The 20380-nt window shown below is 42.4% G+C and overlaps 1 protein-coding gene across 2 annotated transcripts in view; it reads right to left on the bottom strand.

The window, feature by feature from the left end:
• FAM227B (family with sequence similarity 227 member B) overlaps positions 1–20380 on the bottom strand; it is a 521136-nt gene that overhangs the window by 33891 nt on the left and 466865 nt on the right. For both annotated transcript variants that reach the window (XM_040342629.1, XM_040342628.1), the window contains one exon: positions 11751–11811. In XM_040342629.1, coding sequence (XP_040198563.1) covers positions 11776–11811 — 36 coding nt within the window. In that variant the 3' untranslated portion in view covers positions 11751–11775. The remainder of the gene's footprint in view (positions 1–11750; positions 11812–20380) is intronic.

Below are 20380 nucleotides of genomic sequence, written 5' to 3'. Positions count from 1 at the left end.
TAAAATCTTCAATAGAGAGTAGACTGCTCATTGAAAATGATTCTGCTCTTGCCAACTGCACCAGGGTGCTTGACTCCAAACATTGGCCTGACAATGTTGAGCAAAAGCTTACTTTTGGAGAGGAGGAAATTAGAAATTTGTCCATTAGATTCCAGTTGAATGAAAGGAAAATGATACATGCTTTCAGAGAATATTTGATTGAGAAAACTTTGCCTGATGACCTGTGCCCTCTTATAAATCCCATTAAAAGTATCTCAATTTCATCCAGTGAGTGTGAAAGAGGATTCTCACAAATTAATTTAATAGTTACTCCCAACAGAGCTTCCCTTCTGACAACAACCATTTCAGGACTACTGTTTATGAGAGTTAATGGTCCTCCTCTACGTTCTTTTGATCCCTCTAAATATGTTGATTCATGGCTACTTTGTGGTCGTCATGCTGTTACTGTTGTCAGAAGCAAGGAGAGAAGCAGAGAAGATGCATATGACAAGAACGCTGAAATCATCTGGAAATGTCTCTGAGCCTTTCGGAGGTGATGGTACATTCAAACTGGAAAGGGCTTTATATGACACAAAACTTTTGTTTCAATTGAACTCAGGAGTGAGGTGGGGCTGAGACCTAAGTAAGCTTAAAGTGCATCAGTGTGAATGATTGAACGAATGTGTGTGTAACTGCTGTTGTATTGTTATGGGTACCTTCTGTCAGGTCACCTGTGGCCAGGTGACAAGTGCACCCCGTTGGGGTCAGGGATGCACCACAGGGTAGTGAACCCTATGGCCGACTGCTGCGATCAGAGAGAAAGCGTGAGCCCAAGATTCCACAGGACACGGAGTCTAAGACCCAGCTTTGTGTTCTCCAGAGCCTCTGGTGGTGAGGATGGCCGTCGCCGCAGCTGGATCCAGGTCGCGACCCCTGGGGTCCCCAAGGTCACGCTCCGCAGGGAGAGAGGGGAAGAAGCAACCAGGACAAGCGATAGTGATGGGTAAGCCGAGGTCGGGGCAACTGGCAGACAAGGGTAAACAAGGAACAGGCCAAGGGTCAGGGAAACCGGCAAACAGGAGAAGTCAGAGACGGAAAGATGGGTTTAATTTAACGCCTATGTTCCCTATGTTAATGTACTCTTCTATTACTAGGAAGTGACATTCATTTAGGTTTTTTACCTATATACTATAGGCTGGCATTTTCTTTGTGGTCTAGATATTAAGGTTGACCTATGAGTCGATGGTATATATACGATGTAGTATTGTGGCTGTCTTTTCTCCCTTTATCCACTAGATGGCTCTATAGGGATTGAACACATTTTATTTTATGATTTTTATAGTATAAATCAAAGTTGTTATTATTATTGACTGATTGTTAGGTAAATAATTTATACAATTTATGCCCTGTTCCACTACCGCTCTAAGGATAAATATACTAATTGCGGTTATCTGCTTATATATAAAATTGTTAATTATTTGTATATATTGTGATAGGCAGTATCATTGTGGTTAGGTTGTCTTTTTCAACATGTAAGCGCTTAAATGTTGGGGATCGGGAGGTGACGCCTTTTAGTGAAGTTGGATTTGGTCCCGTCAGCACAGGATATTCTTATCCGTGTTCCAGTGACCATTCCTATTATGATACTTCCGGTGTCTCTTGTTCACGTTCTCAGAAATTCTCGGCTTCCCTGTTTGTATGTAAATGCAGCTGACTGTTATTGGTTGCTGCCACATGAGAGCGAGGCTTGTTTGCTCCTCCGTGGATATATATAAGGTGATCGTTCAGTGCGTCGCCCGTGCCCTTTGATAACGTCATGTATGACGAAACATGTCAGGGCAGAGCCACGCACTGACGTCACCGCGTTAACGTGACCCCGGAAGCACGGGTGTACGTTGTTGGTTTGTTTTTTTATGGAATTTCTGCTGGCAATTTTAAATTGTTTAGTGTATGTGTTACACTTTTTTTTAAATAAACCCAGTTTTTATGGTACTTCACCATCTTGAGCCTCCGTTTGTTCCCCTCTGTGATTCCTTGTGGGATACTGAGTTTAGAACGGACCGCTCTGAGGAGTTAGCCATCCGCACGGATGGGGTGAAGACCTGCTGGAAGTCGAAGAGCCTTAGCTCATCTGATCTCCCATCATAGGATCGTGTGGATTGATGTGCCTTTCTGACCCCATCAAACAGGGGGTCCAGCTTGTCTGGTAAGCGCACTCACTTACTCCTCTCTTGGTGTGATCTTGAAGATTTCTTCCTTTCAAACCATCTTCCTCTGAACCGGTGGTGGACTGCATTCTTCCATCCTTTCATTGTTTTTGGATTTATTTGAAATTGGACAAAAGGATTTTTTCATATAACTTTTTTTGCTTTTTTTGATTCACTTTTTTTATTTTTTCCATGTTGGATTTGATACACTGGTTGGACACATGTTATCAATCTGATGACTCAGAGTGATTACGTTTTATAGTACATTTATATTTAAGTTTATTTAATGTATAGAAATGTACATATTCACTCGGTTTAATATTCACATATTATTTAATTTATTTTTAAATTTATTTTTCATATTTTTTCACTTTACACACATAATAATCAGGTTGTGTAGAGTTCTCTAGCGCAACCCAATTCTCCCTTCTTGTTTCCTATTTTGTTACGTGTATATCACATATTTTTTAGGTGTTGCTGCTTGATTTATTAATTAAAATTTATTTTCATTTATCACATTTATCAGTATCACATTCACCATTTCCTTAGCGCAATATCATTTCCCCTTGGTACGGTACACAGGAAGGTAAACGTAGCACACTGCAGAAAGGAACAAGCTACAAACAAAGGTTGAACAGCACTGCAGACCTATAGTGCAACAGTTAATATAGACTTCCTGGGATGGCCTGGGTGGGGCCATACAGGGAGGAAGGTGATAAAAGACAGCCAGAAAGAGGGTCAGGCCTCTAATGGACACATGAGACAGGTAAGCTGCCAGACTTTATTGCATAACCATGACACCTGCCCACTGCATCTTAACTACTTGATTCCCCCCCGTTGGGGGTGAAAAGGAGATATTTTCCCAGGGCTCTGGGATGGTATGTGTGCCTACTAAGACATGTCATTGATTTTATTGGGTCGCTAAGGCCCCCAAATATAATTACTTAGGCAATGTGTATAACAACAAAACCTGGGGAATGCCCAGGAAAAAAACAGGCCTCCTTACCGACCAGCCTGCAGAACAACCAAATTAACCTGTCTAACAGTATGCGTTAAAAACATGGGTTTTGTCCGCACGCATTTGCAAACGCATGCGTGAGGCAATGTGTAATTGGTCCCCTGTTATCCCCCCCCTTTCTTTTCATGTATTCACTTTACTATACTGTGATTGATATGTGTAACTGCAAAACTTATAAATAAACACCTTTCAAAAAAGAAATGCTTACTTTTGGTAAATATTCAAATTTTTTAGCACATTTTACTGCATTGCTTTTTATTTATTTCCATACAATTACTTTTATAGCCCCCCCCCCCCATTTTACTTGAATCCCTGTTCTCTAAAGGGGCGGTTCTAGGGGGTGGGTAGGGGCGTGGCCAGGGGAAGGGGGGAGCTCCACCACCTTTTCTCTGAGAAAAAAAAGCCCTGCTTAACAGAACAACATAAATCTGTTTAGGGCTATTTTGATTTTCCTGACAGTGTATCTGGTACAGTTACCCCTGCCACATACCCAAGCCAGGAACATTAGCAAGTAATCATAGTCCTGTGATCAGCTCATGAATGCTGTGGATGTCAAAGAGACAAGCTATCTTGCTGCACATTGCTGTGTTTGAGTATTACTTTCATTATGATTTTTTTTTTTTTAATATACCGATATGTGATGTAAGTCTAGCACTGATGGCTACCTCACGTACAAAGAGATATTTAGCAGTCCCCTTTGTTAGGTATTGGGGGGGTTATCCTCAAAAGAGATACTCCGACTTAACTGCTGTTCAGTCTGTGTGTAACTTTGGAAACGATCCTCAAAAGGCTTTTTCCAAAGTTACACAGAAGATCCGGCATGTGTAATTGAATTACACTGCCTAATTTTAGGATGCAGTACCGCATCCGCCGCTGGGGGCATTTCGAGTCGAAATGCCGTTGCTAGTATGCAAATTAGCACTTAAGGCGATCCACAAAGCTTTCTAGCTTCCTTTTTGCGCCGTAAGTGTTATTTTGCAAGTGTAAAATTAGGGCTCGTTTTACAAAGTGTAAAGTTAGTAACACCTTGTAAAGGCCCATTCCAGCGACGGCATTTGGTATGCTTTCCCGAGGGAGAACTCCACGGCAATTTGTAAAAAACAAAACCGGCATGGGTTCCCCCCCAGGAGCATACCAGGCCCTTAGGTCTGTTATGGGTTGTAAGGAGACCCCCCCTACGCCGAAAAATTGACGTAGGGGGTCCCCCTACAATCCATACCAGACCCGTATCCAAAGCACGCTACCCGGCCGGCCAGGAAGGGAGTGGGGACGAGCGAGCGCCCCCCCCCCTCCTGAGCCGTGCCAGGCCGCGTGCCCTCAACATGGGGGGGTTGGGTGCTCTGGGGCAGGGGGGCGCACTGCGGGCCCCCCCACCTCAGAGCACCCTGTCCCCATGTTGATGAGGACAGGACCTCTTCCCGACAACCCTTGCCATTGGTTGTCGGGGTCTGCGGGCGGAGGCTTATCGGAATCTGGGAGTCCCCTTTAATAAGGGGGCCCCCAGATACCGGCCCCCCACCCTAAGTGAATGGATATGGGGTACATCGTACCCCTACCCATTCACCTGGAGGCAAAAAGTAAAAGTTAATAAACACACAACACAAGGCTTTTTAAAATATTTTATTATTCTGCTCCGGACGCCCCCCCTGTCTTCGTTATTAGCTCAATTACCAGGGGGGGCTTCTTCTTCCGCTCTCCGGGGGTCTTCTCCGCTCTCCGGGGGGGGGTTTCTTCTTCCGCTCTCCGGGGGGGGGGCTTCTCCGGACTCCGGGGGTCTTCTTCCATCTTCTCCCCTCTTCCGCTCTTGACTCGGCGAACCCCGGTTCTTCTGCAGCTCTCCGGTGCCTTCTTCTTCAGCGCTGGCTGCCTGCTATGTTTGTGTGTTAGCTCGATTTCAAACAGGCAGCCGGCGCGGTCTTCTGTGGCGTCATCTTCTCTTCTGGTCTTCTCCCCTCTTCCGATGTTGCCTCGTCGCCTGTTGTCGCTGTAATGATGGAAGCGCGCCTTGCATCACATTTATATAGGCATCACCGTCCCATCATGCTCCGGCAGGTACCCACGTGGTGGGTGCCTACCCACGTGCACCCACCACGTGGGTACCTACCGGAGCATGATGGGACGGTGATGCCTATATAAATGTGATGCAAGGCGCGCTTCCATCATTACAGCGACAAGAGGCGACGAGGCAACATCGGAAGAAAGGAAGAGAAGACCCTGACGCCACAGAAGACCGCGCTGGCTGCCTGTTAGAAATCGAGCTAACACACAAACATAGCAGGCAGCCAGCGCTGAAGAAGAAGGCACCGGAGAGCTGCAGAAGAACCGGGGTTCGCCGAGTCAAGAGCGGAAGAGGGGAGAAGATGGAAGAAGACCCCCGGAGTCCGGAGAAGCCCCCCCCCCGGAGAGCGGAAGAAGAAACCCCCCCCGGAGAGCGGAAGAAGAAGCCCCCCCTGGTAATTGAGCTAATAACGAAGACAGGGGGGGCGTCCGGAGCAGAATAATAAAATATTTTAAAAAGCCTTGTGTTGTGTGTTTATTAACTTTTACTTTTTGCCTCCAGGTGAATGGGTAGGGGTACGATGTACCCCATATCCATTCACTTAGGGTGGGGGGCCGGTATCTGGGGGCCCCCTTATTAAAGGGGACTCCCAGATTCCGATAAGCCTCCGCCCGCAGACCCCGACAACCAATGGCAAGGGTTGTCGGGAAGAGGTCCTGTCCTCATCAACATGGGGACAGGGTGCTCTGAGGTGGGGGGGGCCCGCAGTGCGCCCCCCTGCCCCAGAGCACCCAACCCCCCCATGTTGAGGGCACGCGGCCTGGCACGGCTCAGGAGGGGGGGGGCGCTCGCTCGTCCCCACTCCCTTCCTGGCCGGCCGGGTAGCGTGCTTTGGATACGGGTCTGGTATGGATTGTAGGGGGACCCCCTACGTCAATTTTTCGGCGTGGGGGGGTCTCCTTACAACCCATGCCAGACCTAAGGGCCTGGTATGCTCCTGGGGGGGGAACCCATGCCGTTTTTTTCTTTGAAAATGGGCATGGAGTTCTCCCTCAGGAATGCATGCCGCTGTCATTTTTTTTATCCCCGACGCAACTTTAAGCCGTCGCGATCCTCAAAACTCGGCGTAACGTAACTTCGCGCATGCGCAGTACGGCCGGCGCGCATGCGCAGTACGGCCGGCGCGGGAGCGCGCCTCATTTAAATGGGACTCGCCCCATTTGAATAGGAACGCCTTGCGCCGGCGGAATTTTAGTTACACAGCCTGAAATTTCTAGATAAGTGCTTTGTGGATCAGGCACTTAGGTAGAAACTTTAAGGCAGTGTAACTTAAATTGGATTTTTTAAGTTACGTCAGGTTTTTGTGGATCTGGCCCTGGATTTCTGGCCAGTAGCTAAACTGACACTTCATGCACATCTGTAAACAGTTTAGCTGATCGCATAGCCTGAGTCAGATTCTCAGTTATATTTATTGTATAGCATAACTAGTGGCTTGTCCAAGATCGGTGTTACTCTGGCCTTGGTTAACAAGGTTTGTTTATGCTTTATATCCAGTGGCGGCCCGTCCATAGGGGGCGCCTGGGCGCCGCCCCCCCCCACCCCAAAGCCATTAACAAAAGAAAATTAAAAAAAAAAAATGAAAAAAAAAATTTTTTTTTTTGGCCCTTTAAGAAAAAAAAGGTCCTTTAAAGTGTTCGGGGCGGGCTCTGGGCGCCGGGAACAGTGGGATATTAAGGCATAGGCATCATTGAAACGTCCTGCCAATGCTGCAGCAGGACGTTTCATTTGCAAGTTTTTTTTTTAAGCTCTGTGGCTATGTGCAGGACGCCACTCCAGCCAATCACATCGGTCCTGTGTCTCTCCAGCCCCTCACATTGGTTCCTTCTGCACTGCTAGGAAATGAGCAGTGTTTTTCCCGGGCGGGCGGCTGTGTCACTTTCAGTTCTCTGGCTCCAGGACATGGAGGTAAGTAAAATATTCTTATTAAAACCCTTTATTTATTCTTTTAACCCAGTGTCTGTCCAGTGTCCACTCCTTCCACACTTCCTTGCTGGATGTATTGTCAGCTTGTGATGAAGAGTGGGGGGGGGGGGCCATGCTTCACCCGATCTGTGCTGGAGCCTTCATTACACACATCTCCTGTGTGTGAGGGAGGGCTCCCTGCTCTGCGACCTACAGCCATGCTTTACAAGTCTCTTATATCTGTCTCTTATATCTGTCTCTCTCTGTCCCTCTGTCTCTCTCTATCTATCTATCTATCTATCTATCTATCTATCTATCTATCTAATTATCTATCTATCTATCTATCTATCTATCTATCTATCTATCTATCTATCTATCTATCTATCTAATTATCTATCTATCTGTCTAATTATCTATCTATCTATCTATCTATCTATCTATCTATCTATCTAATTATCTATCTATCTGTCTAATTATCTATCTATCGAATTATCTGTCTAATTATCTATCTATCGAATTATCTGTCTGATTATCTATCTATCTATCTATCTATCTATCTATCTAATTATCTATCTATCTATCTATCTATCTATCTAATTATCTATCTATCTGTCTAATTATCTATCTATCGAATTATCTGTCTAATTATCTATCTATCGAATTATCTGTCTGATTATCTATCTATCTATCTATCTATCTAATTATCTATCTATCTATCTATCTATCTATCTAATTATCTATCTATCTGTCTAATTATCTATCTATCGAATTATCTGTCTAATTATCTATCTATCGAATTATCTGTCTAATTATCTATCTATCGAATTATCTGTCTGATTATCTATCTATCTATCTAATTATCTGTCTGATTATCTATCTATCTATCTATTTATCTGCCTGATTATCTATCTATCTCTATCTAATTATCTGCCTGATTATCTATCTATCTCTGTCCCTCTGTCCCTCTGTCTCTCTCTCTCTCTCTCTCTCTCTCTCTCTCTCTATCTATCTATCTATATATATCTATCTATCTATCTGATTATCTATCTGTCTGATTATCTATCTAATTATCTATCTATCTATCTATCTATCTATCTATCTATCTATCTATCTATCTATCTATCTGTCTAATTATCTGTCTGATTATCTATCTATCTATCTATCTATCTATCTATCTAATTATCTGTCTGATTATCTATCTATCTAATTATCTGTCTTATCTATCTATCTATCTATCTATCTATCTATCTATCTATCTATCTATCTATCTATCTATCTATCTCTATCTAATTATCTGCCTGATTATCTATCTATCTATCTAATTATCTGTCTGATTATCTATCTATCTATCTAATTATCTGTCTGATTATCTATCTATCTGTCTAATTATCTGTCTGATTATCTATCTATCTATCTATCTATCTAATTATCTGTCTGATTATCTATCTATCTAATTATCTGTCTTATCTATCTATCTATCTATCTATCTATCTATCTATCTATCTATCTATCTATCTATCTGTCTAATTATCTGTCTGATTATCTATCTATCTATCTATCTATCTATCTATCTAATTATCTGTCTGATTATCTATCTATCTAATTATCTGTCTTATCTATCTATCTATCTATCTATCTATCTATCTATCTATCTATCTATCTCTATCTAATTATCTGCCTGATTATCTATCTATCTAATTATCTGTCTGATTATCTATCTATCTATCTAATTATCTGTCTGATTATCTATCTATCTGTCTAATTATCTGTCTGATTATCTATCTATCTATCTATCTATCTAATTATCTGTCTGATTATCTATCTATCTAATTATCTGTCTTATCTATCTATCTATCTATCTATCTATCTATCTATCTATCTATCTCTATCTAATTATCTGCCTGATTATCTATCTATCTATCTAATTATCTGTCTGATTATCTATCTATCTATCTAATTATCTATCTATCTGTCTAATTATCTATCTATCTAATTATCTGTCTGACTATCTATCTATCTATCTAATTATCTGTCTGATTATCTATCTAATTATCTATCTATCTGTCTAATTATCTATCTATCTAATTATCTGTCTGACTATCTATCTATCTATCTATCTATCTATCTATCTAATTATCTATCTATCTATCTATCTATCTATCTATCTATCTATCTATCTATCTATCTATCTATCTATATATCTATATATCTATCTATCTAATTATCTGTCTGATTATCTATCTATCTAATTATCTGTCTGATTATCTATCTATCTATCTATCTATCTATCTATCTATCTATCTATCTATCTAATTATCTGTCTGATTATCTATCTATCTATCTAATTATCTGTCTGATTATCTATCTATCTAATTATCTGTCTGATTATCTATCTATCTATCTCTATCTAATTATCTGTCTGATTATCTATCTATCTGTCTAATTATCTGTCTGATTATCTATCTATCTATCTATCTATCTATCTATCTATCTGATTATCTGTCTGATTATCTATCTATCTATCTATCTATCTATCTATCTATCTATCTATCTATCTATCTATCTATCTCTCTATCTATCTATCTCTATCTAATTATCTGTCTGATTATCTATCTATCTATCTATCTATCTCTATCTAATTATCTGTCTGATTATCTATCTATCTATCTATCTATCTATCTAGCTCTATCTAATTATATGTCTGATTATCTATCTATCTATCTATCTATCTATCTATCTATCTATCTATCTATCTATCTATCTATCTATCTATCTAATTATCTATCTATCTGTCCTATCCAATCTATCCCTCTGTCTAAATGCAGGTCACATTGTCTGTGAGTGACATTGGGGGGGGGGGGGTTTGGTTGGGGTTTTGTTTGCGCCCCCCCAAAAAAATGGAGCACCAGCCGCCACTGTTTATATCTCATTTGAGTAGTACTGTACAATCCCTAAGTGAAGTCACATAGTCACAGTAAAATACAGCTGTTTCCACTTCATAGCAGCACAGTGGTATTTAGCATACAGACAATCCAAGCTTCACACTCTAAAGGAAAATCCATTATATGTACAGTACAGCTGTACCTAGGTACCAAAGAAGTTTAATTTGGGAAGTTACATTACATTGCAAAACCTTAAAGCATATCTAAACCCAAAAGCAAAAAAAATAATACATTGCAGCCTACCAATCCTTAAATGTGGCCAGTGCATTTGTTACTTTTTTTTTTTTTAGGTTTTTAAAAAAGAAATTCCGGTCCTTAAGTCTGCTTTTGTAAACCTGTTTTCAATGACTGTGGAAAACTGGTCAAAAAAGTCTGTGTGTGTCAGCTTAATTAGGCCTATACAAGTAAATGCCCCCAGGGAGTTTGGGAAGTTTGGGACTGTGGGCCTCTGGCTTCTGTGTGAGTGATGAGCTCTTCCTGGATAGATACAACAGTCTTATTGTTAGAAAATCCTAGATTTTTAATTTATCCAATAAGCTACTTTTCACAAATACCTGGAGGTAAGCAAATACAGTTTAACAGTTGATTCAAATTAAAGCTGAATCCTGGGGAAATTAAAAAAGTGCCCTTGCATTTGAGCTCCCCATGCACTGCAAGGGATAAATGCTAATTTTTTTCTAGGGTACCTTAAAAAAGTTTTACTTATTTTACATTTGGCTCCCTTGACAGCTGGTGTTTTCCTATTCCCCCTGATGTTACAGGCCCTCAGCCTCCTTGCAGACAATGAAAGATTGCTGGTCCTGCATAGTACATGATGATGTCAGAGAATGACCAACAGACGGTGCAGCAAAGCATCTCCGGGTGACCAGTCACAAATAGAGGAGGATCATGCAGGTGTTGTAAACATTTAGTCCTTACTGTGTGGAGAGCCCCACTGCCAGGGTAGTTTTGTAATTTCCCCAGAGCAATTTCAGCTTTAATACACCCATTTATCATGAATGTATCAGACACAATGTAAAAAAAAAGCTTAAGGCTGAGTTCACACTATTGCGAATTGGATGCTGAATGGTGAATGGGGACACACCGGACTCCTGCTGTGAGACACTCCATGCTGCAGTGTGAACCCAGCCTTAAGCTTTTGTTACCCCAACATTTCATATTCCTGTCTGCCTGTAACATGTACTTGTATGAAAAAGTATCCTGTTCTTTTTTTATTGCTTTCTTTGTGTGAAATCACTGGTGTTCCTGCCAGTCCCTCTGCTTTCCTATTTCAAACTGACTACACTAAGCATTAAAGCACATCCTTCCTAGTGTGGTCAGTTCTCTAACTATGCTGGTAACTCAGCCTGCTCTCTTCCAATGATCAGACTTGTCCTGATGACACCCCCCCCCCTCCGCACAGTCATTCACTGTGAAGCTGAATGAACTTCTGCTTCTCCTCCTCCAGCTCTTATGCAGCTTAGAACAGAGGGAATGGGATCACTTCTAAAAAAAAAAAAAAGGTATTTATAATATATATTTTTTTATACATATACATAAATGTTTTGCCTTTCATTTCTATTCCAGACTGAATGGGTTCTTTCACAAAGTTATCGTTATACTATCACTTACAACTCAAAATTATAAAAAAATACATTTCCTACCAGTTTTTCCAAAAGAAGAGTAGTGTTATGCTTCCCTCCACTTATAAGTTCCTGCTTCATTCTATAACAGAAAATGTAAAAATTATTTGCGCTGATTTTAGTACTGAGATGAAGCTGCAAAGAAAATCATTTTTTTTTCAAAAATGTACAGATGTGTAGGGCCCCAACTAACATAAATAACAACCAGAAAGGACTGAGGCCAGCTTTCTATAATATGTTTGCTGTGCAATAACTGCTGACTGCATGTGGAACTTGCATAGTATTTTATTTTGTTCTCTTTTCATTGAGAACTAATAATGTGTATAAATTGTCTTGAATTTTGATTGTCCTTTGAATGCATCCAGGCTTATTTATGGCAGCCAGTTAATATAAAGTACTCCTGTGCCCAGACTTTGAACTATTCTTAACAAGTAATAGAAAAATGCTTCAATACAAGCCATCCCTGACTGGTTTTAATTTGAAGTTATTAATTCTCAGAGATCAATCAAATCCTGTGAGCAGGGGTGTGGCCATGAAACACTGTCCGTGTCAATAGATGCAGGTAGTGTGGCTTGGCATTGAGCCTGCATGAGTACCCCCATAGGAAACAGCTTCCTTTAGGGGCACTAGCTATAGAGGAGGAGCCAAGAGTATTGGTGGGTGACCACAGAAGAGGAAGATTGGGCTGCTCTGTGCAAAACTTTTGCTCAAAATAGGTAGGTATGATGTGTTTGTTATGAAAAAAAGAAAACAAAAAAAAAAACACAAAGGTTTAGAATAACTTTAACCACTTAAAGGGGTTGTAAAGGTAAAAAATGTTTTTCCTAATTAGCTTCCATTACCTTAGCGCAGTCCTCCTTCACTTAACTCATCCTTCGATTTTGCTTTTAAATGTCCTTATTTCTTCTGAGAAATCCTCACTTCCTGTTCTTCTGTCTGTAACTACACACAGTAATGCAAGGCTTTCTTCCTGGTGTGGAGAAAGCCTCTTGAGGGGGGAGGGGGTGAGAAGGCAAGTCGGGACACTCTCTACTTTGCAGATAGAGAAAGGAGCTTTGTGTTAGTGGGCATCCTGACACTCCTGCTCGCTCCCTTCCCCCTCAAGAGGCTTTCTCCACACCAGGGAGAAAGTCTTGCATTACTGTGTGGAGTTACAGACAGAAGAACAGGAAGTGAGGGTTTCTCAGAAGAAATAAGGACATTTAAAAGCAAAATGGAAGGATGAGGTAAGTGAAGGAGGACTTCACTAAGATAAAGGAAGCTATTTAGGGAAAACATTTTTTACCTATACAACCCCTTTAACCACTTGACCACCAGGCACGAAAACCCCCTTAATCACCAGACCAATTTTCAGCTTTCGGTGCTCTCACATTTTGAATGACAATATCTCAGTCATACAACACTTTTGTCCTTTTTTTCCCACAAATAGAGCTTTCTTTTGGTGGTATTTGATCACCTCTGCGGTTTTTATTTTTTCCGCTATAAATGAAAAAACAAAAAAATTTGTAAAAAAATAAATTTTTCTTCATTTCTATTATAAAATTTTGCAAAAAAGTAATTTTTCTTCATAAATTTGGCCTAAAATGTATACTGCTACATATCTTTGGTAAAATAAAAATAAAAAATGTGGTTATTATTTAGTCTGGGTGAAAGTTATGCCAGAAAAATACAAATACCCCCCAAATGACCCCTTTTTGGAAAGAAGACATTCCAAGGTATTTAGAAAGAGGCATGGTGAGTTTTTTGAAGTTGTAATTTTTTCCCACAATTCTTTGCAAAATCAAGATTTTTTTTCACAAAATGTTCATATTAGCAGGTTATTTCTCACACACAGCATATGCATACCACAAATTACACCCCAAAAACACATTTTGCTATTCTTCCCGAGTATGGCGATACCAAATGTGTGAGACTTTTACACAGCGTGGCCACATACAGAGGCCCAACATGCAGGGAGCACCATCAGGCGTTCTGGAACACCCAGACCAATTCTGACATTTCTCTCCTACATGGAAAAATCATCATTTATTTGCTAGAAAATTACATAGAACCCCAAAACATTATATATGCTTTTTTAGCAAAAACCCTAGAGAATACAATGGCGGTCGTTGCAACTTTTTATTGTGCACGTTATTTTCGCAGCAATTTTTCGAATGCGTTTTTTTGGAAATAAAACAGTTTTGTGCTTTAAAAAAAACAAAAAAACATTAAAGTGAGCCCAATGTTTTTGCATAATATGAAAGATGAAGTTACGCCGAGTCAATAGATACCCAACATGTCACCCTTCAAAATTGCACACGCTTGTGGAATGGCACCAAACTTCGCTACTTAAAAATCCCCATAGGTGACGATATAAATATTTTTACTGGTTACATCTTTTTAGTTGGAGAAGAGCTCTAGGGCCAAAAGTATTGCTCTCGCTCTAACGTTCGCAGCGATACCTCACATGTGTGGTTTGAACACCGTTTTCATATGTGTGCGGGACTAACGAGTGCGGTCGCTTCTGTATATACGAGCACACGGGAACAGGGGCGCTTTAAATTTTTTTTGTTTTTTTTATTGTTCATTTACTTTATTTATTTTTCCCCAAAAATAAATGTTTTGATCACTTTTATTCCTATTACAAGGAATGTAAACATCCCTTGTAATAGGAATATAGCATGACAGGTCCTCTTTACAGTGAGATATGGGGTCAATAAGACCCCACATCTCACCTCTAGGCTGGGAAGCCTGAAAAAAAAACAAAAAAAAAAACGATCCTGGCTTCGATCGTAGCGGTGAGTCGGAGGAAGCACCGGAGGGAGAAGGGAGGGGGGACATCCCCTTTCGCCTCCCGTAAGAACAATCAAGAGGCGGAACAGCCGACATGATTATTCTTATGGTGTAGAGAATCGCCGACTGAAAAAGAGGATATCTGAATGATGCCTGTAGCTGCAGGCATCATTCAGATATCCCTGCACAAAGGCAAGGACGTCATATGACGGCCGGCGGGCAGGAAGTGGTTAAAACACATTTTTTTATTGCAGAGTATTGGTGCGAGGGTATTGCAGAGTATTGGCGCAGGGGGTATTGCAGAGTACTTGCGCAGGGGGTATTGCAGAGTACTGGCGCAGGGGGTATTGCAGAGTATTAGCGCAGGGGGTATTGCAGAGTACTGGCGCAGGGGGTATTGCAGAGTACTGGCGCAGGGGGTATTGCAGAGTATTAGCGCAGGGGATATTGCAGAGTACTGGCGCAGGGGGTATTGCAAAGTACTGGCGCAGGGGGTATTGCAGAGTACTGGCGCAGGGGGTATTGCAGAGTACTAGCGCAGGGGGTATTGCAGAGTATTAGCGCAGGGGGTATTGCAGAGTATTAGCGCAGGGGGTATTGCAGGGGGTATTGCAGAGTATTGCAGGGGGTATTGCAGAGTATTGTAGGGGGTATTGCACAGTATTGCAGGGGGTATTGCACAGTATTGGGGCGGGGGTTGCAGGGATGGCTGAGCAGGGATGGATGGATCTGTGACTGCAATAGTCACAGATCCATCCACAGCGCTGCTGACACCCGCGCTCCCCCCTCTCACACTGTACCGATCGGTACAGAGAGAGGAGGGAGGAACCAGCGTCATCAAATGACGCCGGTTTGTTTACATGTGATCGCTCCGTCATTGGACGGAGCGATCACGTGGTAAACGGCCGCTATCAGCGGCAATTTACCGCGATCCGTAATGCGCCGGGTCCTCTGGACCTGGAGTTAAGCGACCGCCTTGTAGACGTATATTGTGGTTATTTAGGTTGTGTAGGCGGTGATTAAGTGGTTAAGTGGTTAAGGACCGAGCCTGTTTTTCAGACTTGGTGTTTACAAGTTAAAAACTATGGGCCAAATCCTCAAAATCGGAGCCTAACTTAATTTTTCCCATTTAAGTTACACTGGCGGGAAATTTCTACCTAAGTGCCCGATCCACAAAGCACTTACCTAGAAATTTCACGCAGTGTAACCTAAATTCTCCCGGCGCAAGGCGGTCCTGTTATCCAGGGGGCGATGACAATTTAAATGAGGCGCGCTCCCGCGCCGGCCGTACTGCGCATGCTCGTGACGTCATTTTCCTGACGGGCAGCGCACGAAATTACGTTACGCCGGGCTTTGTGGATTGCGACGGGACAATAAAGTTGCGTCGGGTAAAAAAAAAGTTACGCGCCGAAAAATAAAATTCAAAATTTAAAAAAAATCGCGGCGATCGAAAAAAAGGTCTGTTTTTACAAGGTGTAACTAGTTTACACTTTGTAAAAGCAGCCCAAATTTTACGTATGCAAACGTAAACTTACGCAGAAAAAACGAAGCTGAAAAGCTTCGTGGATCTCCGTAAGTCCTCATTTGCATACGCAAAGCGGCATTTCAATGCGAAATGCCCCCAGCGGCGGATGCGGTACTGCATCCTAAGATCTGACAGTGTAAGGCCCCATACACACGATAGAATCCATCCGCAGATAAATCCCAGCAAATGGGTTTCTGCGGATAGATTCTATGGTGTGTACACGCCAGCGGATCTGTTTCCGCGGAGAAATCTCCTCTGGGATGGATTCCAGCAGATCGGATATTTGCTGAGATGCACAACAAATCCATCTGCTGGAATCCATTCCAACGGATGGATCCGCTCGTCTGTACAGACTTACCGGATCCATCCGTCCAAAGGGATTCCCCGCACGCGTCGTAATGATTTGACGCATGCGTGGAATTCCTTATATGACAGCGGCGCGCCTTCGCCGCGTCATAATCGCGGCGACGGCGCGACACGTCATCGCCAGAGGATTTCCGCGCGGATTTCAATGCGATGGTGTGTACACTCCATCGCATCGAAATCTGCGGAAATCTTTGAGAGGATTTATCCGTGGAAACGGTCCGCTGGACCGTATCCGCGGATAAATTCTCTCGTGTGTATGGGGCCTAAGTGTCTTACAGATGTCAGATCTTCTGCCTATCTTTGGAAAACTGCTTCTGAGGATCGTTTCCAAAGATAGGCACAGGGATACGCAGGCTGAACAGCAGTTCCGCCTGCGTATCCCTTTTGAGGATTTGGCCCAATTTTTTTTTGCTAGAAAATTACTTAGAAACCCCAAACATTGTAATTTTTTTTCTAACACCCTAGAGAATAAAATGGTGGTCATTGCAATACATTTTGTCACATCGTATTTGCACAGCGGTTCTACAAACCCACAGTTTTTTTAAACAATTCACTTTTTTTAATTAAAAAATAAGACAGCAGTAAAGTTAGCCCATTTTTTTTTTATATTGTGAAAGATAATGTTACGCCAAGTAAATTGATACCCAACATGTCACGCTTCAAAATTGCATCGGCTCGTGGAATGGCGTCAAACTTCTACCCTTAAAAATCGCCATAGGCGACGTTTAAAAAATTCTACAGGTTGCATGTTTTGCAATACAGAGGAGGTCTAGGGATAGAATTATTGCTCTCGCTCTGACGATCGCGGCAATACCTCACATGTGTGGTTTGAACACCATTTCTATATGCGGGCGCTGCTAACATATGCGTTTACTTCTGCGCTCGTCTGGACGGGGTGCTTTTAAAAAAACACTGCTTTTTAACACTGTTAAAAAAAAAAAAAAAATGTGTCACTTTTATTCCTATTACAAGGAATGTAAACATCCCTTGTAATAGAAAAAAGCATTACAGGTTCTCTTAAATATGAGATCTGGGGTCAAAAAGACCTCAGATCTCATATTTGGACTTAAATGCAATAAAAAAAAATGCCCTGCAGTGATATGGAGATGGGTGGCGGGCATCTTCCCCTCACTCATCTCCATGCACAGCAAAGAAAAGAACTGGATCACCTCCACTGTCAGAGGCGGAGGGCACCGGAGACTGGCGGGAGGGGGGGGGCCCTCTCCTGCCACCGATAAAAGTGATCTTGTGGCGTATCCGCCACAGAGACCACTTTTATCTTGTAGAGGACCGCCCACTGAAGAAGAGGATACTGGGGTTATGGTAGCTAGCTGCTACCATAACAATGGTATTCCTCTTCAAATACATCACGTATAATGACGGTGGGCGGTCCGGAAGTGGTTAATGCAACTATACATTTATTAATGTATTTATATCTTAGTAATTAACTTTAACCACTTCCTGCCCACTTCCTGCCCACCCAGCGTCATATGACGTCATCGATTTTGAGCGGTAATATCTGAATGATGCCTGCAGTTACAGACCTCATTCAGGAATCTTCTTTTAGAGTTGGCAATTCCCTTCACCATAAAAATAATCATAGCGACGTTGATTGTTCTTATAGGTGGCGGGGAGAGGACGCTCCCCCGCGCGCTTCTCCCGGCTCGCCCCTGCGATTGGTGAACCGGAGAAGGAACTGACCGGCGCTGGATGTTGACCATAGAGATTTCTGGTGGGCCAGATGGTCCCCGAAGTCTCTATGATTGTTCGGAGGCCGGGCGAGATGTTACGACGTCACGCCCAGCCTTCACATTCAAAAAAATGCCGCCACTTCGGCTGGGAGGCCAGGATCTTTTTTTTTTTTCAGGCTTCCCAGCCTAGAGGTGAGATCTGGGGACTTATTAATCCCATATGTCACTGTAAAGAGGACCTGTCACACACTATTCCTATTACAAGGGTTGTTTACATTCCTTATAATAGGACCAAAAGTGATCAAATTGTATTTCTTAAAAGAAAGCATCAAGCTAGAAAAGTAAAATTAACAATAAATGTTTTTTTTTAAAGCGCCCCTGTCCCAAGTGCTCGCTCGCAGAAGCAAACGCATAGGTAAGTCGCGGCCACATATGTAAACAACATTCAAACCACACATGTGAGGTATCACTGCGAATGTTAGAGCAAAAATTCTAGTACTAGACCTCCTCTAACGCAAAAAATGCAACCTGTAAAAAAAATTAGGCGTCGCCTATGGGGATATTTAAGTCCTGATGTTTGATGCCATTCCACGAGCGTGTGCAATTTTGAAGTGTGACTTGTTAGGTATCTATTTACTCGGTGTAACATCATCTTTCACATTATACAAAAAAATTGGCCTAACTTTACTGTTTCTTTTGTTTTTTTAATGCATGAAACGCATTAAAAATTTGGTACGCAAATTCCGTGCGAGATAAAAAGTTGCAACGACCGCTATTTTATTCTCTAGGGTCTCTACTAAAAAAACATATATAATGTTTGGGGGTAATTTTCTAGCCAAAAATGTAAGATTTTTACATGTAGAAGAGAAATATATTACCGCGTATATTATGCGCCAGGCGCAAGTACGTTCGTGAATCGGCGTATCTCCCTCATTTGCATATGTGCATAGAAAATCAATAGGAGCCGCAAATGCGCCCAGCGTAAATATGCGCCCACGATACAACGGCGTAGGCAAGTTACGTCGGTCGTAGGAAGCCTATTTTTAGGCGTATCTCAGATTGTGGGCACGGCGCATAGATACGACGGCGCATAGTTACACTTACGCGGCGTATCTCGAGATACGTCGGCATAAGTGCTTTGTGAATCCGGGCCTATATCTTTTCTGGGAAGACGCAAGATATAAAGTAAATAGTGATGCTACTGTGAAAGACACAAACACCGTAACTTTTAATGAAGAGCTCACAACTAATAAAAAAATGCAGTGCTTCTAATAGCAGCGCTTTTTACATCTGTAAATATAATCCAATAATTTTGTCCTAGTTTATGAAGCTGGAACAACTGATGAAATGCATTTTACTTGATCTCATCCAGGCAGCTAGAACTGTTTGAAGTGGGAGACATGCTATGTCTGTGCTCGCCCTTGCTGTTGACAATTATAATATGACACATAATTCTACACTTCTTTTTTGATTTTTCAAAATGTGTATAACCATTAAACCCAAAACCAAAAATGGAATATATTAGAGCTCACCAGTCAATAGTCCCAAATGATCCACTATGGCTCACAATTGATATGGTCCAGAAATATTTAGACAAAGGTGAATAAAACACCTGGACCAGATGGCATTCACCCATGGATCCTAAAAGAATTGAGCTTTGTGATTTCAAAGCCATTGTTTCTAATTTTTAGGGACTCATTAATGATGGGAATAGTACCACTGCATTGGCGTAGGGCCAATGTGGTGCCTATAATTCTTTTTAAATACCGTATTTATCGGCGTATACGCACACTTTTTTCACCTTAAAATCAGGGGAAATCGTGGGTGCGCGATATACGCTGATTCCCGCTGTCTAGAGCCGAGCCGCAGCCAGAGCTGAACCGAGCCGAGTGTACTGCGCACTCGGCCACGCTCGGCTCCACCTGCAGCCACGCGAGAGGAGCCGAGAGATACCGAGACAAGCCGAGAAGAGCCGAACACAGGAAATCCGGCTCCTCTCGGCTCCAAATCCAAAAAACGAACACTGCTGCAACCCCGGGCAAGGTGTGGATGGACACGCTGGACGGAGACGGACACCTGGATGGAGGCCGCAGACGGACACCTCCAAAGCCGCAGACGGAGACCCACAAGGCTGGACAGACCCCGCGCAAGGAAGCCGCAGATGGACACCCACAAGGCTGGACGGATCCCACGCAAGGCCGCAGACGGACGCCGGACAAGGCCGCCGATGGACGCAGAGCAAAAATTTAAGTTTTCTTTTTTTTCCTTTTTTACCTTTCTAAGCTTGGGGTGTGCGT

This window comes from Rana temporaria, chromosome 3 (genome assembly GCF_905171775.1).
Source record: "Rana temporaria chromosome 3, aRanTem1.1, whole genome shotgun sequence".
In the NCBI taxonomy this organism is placed as follows: Eukaryota; Metazoa; Chordata; class Amphibia; order Anura; family Ranidae; genus Rana; species Rana temporaria.
The sequence above is the reverse complement of the archived record's forward strand: the minus strand, read 5'-3'. Positions and strand labels throughout refer to the sequence as shown.